We start from the raw sequence: 3,209 nt of genomic DNA, 5'->3' as shown, positions 1-3,209 counted from the left end.
GAGTCAGCCTTCGGCTGAATTACCTCTTTCATGCCACTTCGTATAGAATACGAGATTTTTTATCCACAAAGGCGGTCGCACGACTATTAGCATTAATTAATCTTTCTTGTACCAGCTCTGCATTGAAGAACAGAAAAAGAAATGGAGTTAACTTATCCGTGGCCGCGTGTAGGTGAGCTCAGCAAAGTCTAACTAAAGTGGGGGCATGCAAGAGTCCTATCCTCGACGGGCTGAACAATTAGCCAATCGGAACTTGGGAATAACAGCCAATGCTCCCTTTCAGGTAGTTTTGACAAAAACAGAAACGTCACCTGTGACCAGGGGCAACAGCAATCTGCCCCCCTGCCCGCGATCACGTGTACCAATTTGTCAGATTGTGGCGCTGCCAGTGATGAACCGCACTGTGTGCAGCCACCGCCTTTGGCAAGATTCAATCAGAATGCTGCTGCCTGGAAGGCAGCAGTATAAGAGAAGTATTTATGATTGCATCATTCTACTGTACTCTTCGAAAGAGAAGAACAAGAATAATCAACTTAATTACATTTGAAGATAGAACTCTCTCCGTGATTTTGTGCCGCCGTATTTCTAACACCAATCCACCCACGACATCTTCCAATGGACTCGATGGATTAGCCAATCCACTACGATTTTTGCCAGTGGAGTGGACGTGTAATCCACGAGTGGATCCACTGCGTGGAATGAGTGGAGTGGCTTTCAACGGCGACTAATAGAGGGACGGGGCCCCGTCCAATTACCAGTTTAAGGTACTGGTCAGTATATTTAGCAGCGCCTCTCCCACTGGTGTCAAATCAAGTCGTCAACTCCACATTCATTGTCAACAATTGCAAATCTATCCTGGGATATCAATACGACCGAATGACAAACATGGCAAACAACAACTTCTTGAACGTGTACAAAGGTGCGGATTCTGTTCGAAAATATTTCGACCCTGATTTATCTCCTCCGCTACCGTTGGTTGAGATAACCGACCGCCTCAACCCGTACTACCGGGATGGGGTTCGCATCTACGCGAAGATGATGGCCGTAGGCTCCACTAGCATTAGCTCTATGTCAGGTAAGGCGTCCCAGTCTGCCTGCAAAGTTATATACAGGATAATAATATTTCTTCTAATACTGCCTGCTCAGCTCTCAACCTCATGCAGGATAGTGAGGTATCGGCAAAGACCAAGACAACTGTGCAGTACGGTTCTGATTTGATGCAGTCGTCCGGTATTGACATGTAAGTAAGAACTCGGGCATAGCTCTAGGAAGATGGCGCTTATAGATATAGCACACCGCTTGGTGGTCTGTCACAGCCGGAAGCACTAGGCGAACATGGTGGTGTTCGAGCCGCCCAAACCCAGGTCGAGGAGCCACAGATAGTCATCAACCCAAGTCAATATGGGAATGAGAAGGTAAGAGCGCAGTGTCTGGAAGTGGTGTTACGAAACTGATGGTTTTGATGTAGAATTGGAAGTCCCATGCGAAATGGACGGGCCCTCAAATTCTGATGCAGCTGCCAGAAATCAATGTTATCTGTGCAGGCATGGACACTTCAGGTGACTGCACCATGACCTGAACTGGTGGTATCAATACACTGACGTATGATTAAGGTGCTATACTAGGACTCGGTACATTTTTCAAGGTGGCAAAGCCATGTGTGTTCCGACTAGGGTAAGCCTAAAAGATTAATACCCTAGTTCAACCTTTCGGTAATGGTGTTGGCTAATTTACCCGTAGTGTCTGCATTACTACAACAGGCCAAGGACCTGGGGATCGATCCTGCGCCGCTGGCCCGGTAGGGCTTTCCCAGCAGACTGCTGTGAACCACGTTGAGCAGGTTGGATGGCACGATTCCTACTCTTGCAGCCTTGAACTCACGAAGGATGGTATCATTTGTGGTCCATTTTCTGGTCTGCATCTCAGGGGACTGTTACAGTTCATTGAGAATCGCAGGAGCGAAGGCAGTCTCTCATCCTTGGCCGGGCCAGATGGCAATATCCACTGTGTCTTCTTATGTTGTGACCTACCTCCAGAGTCCTTTGACGAACATTCTGAATGAGCTGAGACCAACCATTGTTGAGAAACAGTGCGTGTCAAATCTCCGCTTGGTCTTGAAGGAAAAGCGGTTGAAAGAGGCCAATATACGCGCTTCTGAATTGATTTGAATTTGGTATCGCCTATCGGCGCCTTAGCGTAGTGTTAGATTCTCTGTGGTTACAAAATACGAAGGCTGGCCAACCACCTGGATGAATTCAGGTGGTTAGGGAGTAAAGATAAAAGACCTCATCTCTTCAAGTTAGACAACAGGAGAGAACAGACAAGAATACATCACAATTTTTTATCTCCATAATGGTGCCACCGTATTTCTAACAATCTTGTATGGGCAATCCCCAAAGCAGGCTGGATTCGTTGATGAGCCTAGAATGGTGGATATACATCAGCCACCACTACAGAGGCATTATCCGACAACATCAGCCACCATGTGTCGCTGCTTCTTTGTTTACCATCGCCAAAAATTGCCTGGCGATCTGTTAGTTTGCTTGGCCAAGCGGCCCTTCGTCTTTTATTGAAGCTGATGCAACGTGGTATTGGCTATGGATAACGGTTCTAGGTTAGTATTCTCCCTGTGCCTGGTTTGGTAGTCCATTGCCCGTCTTGCAGCCAAACAAAACCTGCAAGTGACTTCATGAGCAGGAGGAAATCTGCCAATCCCACTATAACCTGCCTGAAATTGTGAGGGAATCATGTGACCTCATTGATTAATAAATGTCTCACTTCATTATAAAATACTACGCCACCCCTTGCACGTTAGAGCTGTGGGTGCAAGGGGTAGTCTTGCAGGATATATGTAAGATTTGGACGCGTACCAAAAGGGATGATAATCACAGCACTGGATAAACTACTTGGTGTGGTGGGAACCGTGACCATCCAGAATGAGGAGGCGCTTGTTATAAATAGCGTGCCTTGGCGGTATCTCTAGCTTACAAATTTGCGATGGCAACGGGGAGACTCGTACGGGACCAACGACCACCGGAGTAGAGAACCGGTACACGAAATCATACTAACAATAAAACAGCCTCAATATTGGCAGACCGTACTTCAGCTGCTGAGGATAGGACGCTGAACACTTGGGGAATGGCCTTCAAGCAGGCCTGTCAAGGAACAAAACGGACGAGGCGGAACCAACCAGTGTAAGAGAAAGTGTG

At 47.2% G+C, this 3,209-nt stretch overlaps 1 protein-coding gene across 1 annotated transcript; it reads left to right on the top strand.

Moving 5' to 3' along the window:
* Positions 1-885: 885 nt before the first annotated feature.
* On the top strand, positions 886-2,062 carry MAA_01281 (tryptophan synthase beta subunit-like PLP-dependent enzyme; the record flags this gene model as incomplete). Its single annotated transcript, XM_007819279.2, has 6 exons — positions 886-1,075; positions 1,147-1,240; positions 1,292-1,415; positions 1,469-1,559; positions 1,614-1,674; positions 1,741-2,062. The coding sequence occupies 6 exons, from the start codon at positions 886-888 to the stop codon at positions 2,060-2,062; spliced, it is 882 nt and encodes a 293-aa protein (XP_007817470.2).
* Positions 2,063-3,209: the final 1,147 nt, after the last annotated feature.

Source organism: Metarhizium robertsii (assembly GCF_000187425.2).
Source record: "Metarhizium robertsii ARSEF 23 chromosome Unknown MAA_Scf_13, whole genome shotgun sequence".
In the NCBI taxonomy this organism is placed as follows: domain Eukaryota; kingdom Fungi; phylum Ascomycota; class Sordariomycetes; order Hypocreales; family Clavicipitaceae; genus Metarhizium; species Metarhizium robertsii.
Note: the sequence above shows the minus strand (reverse complement) of the source record. Positions and strands in the feature narration are given on the sequence as shown.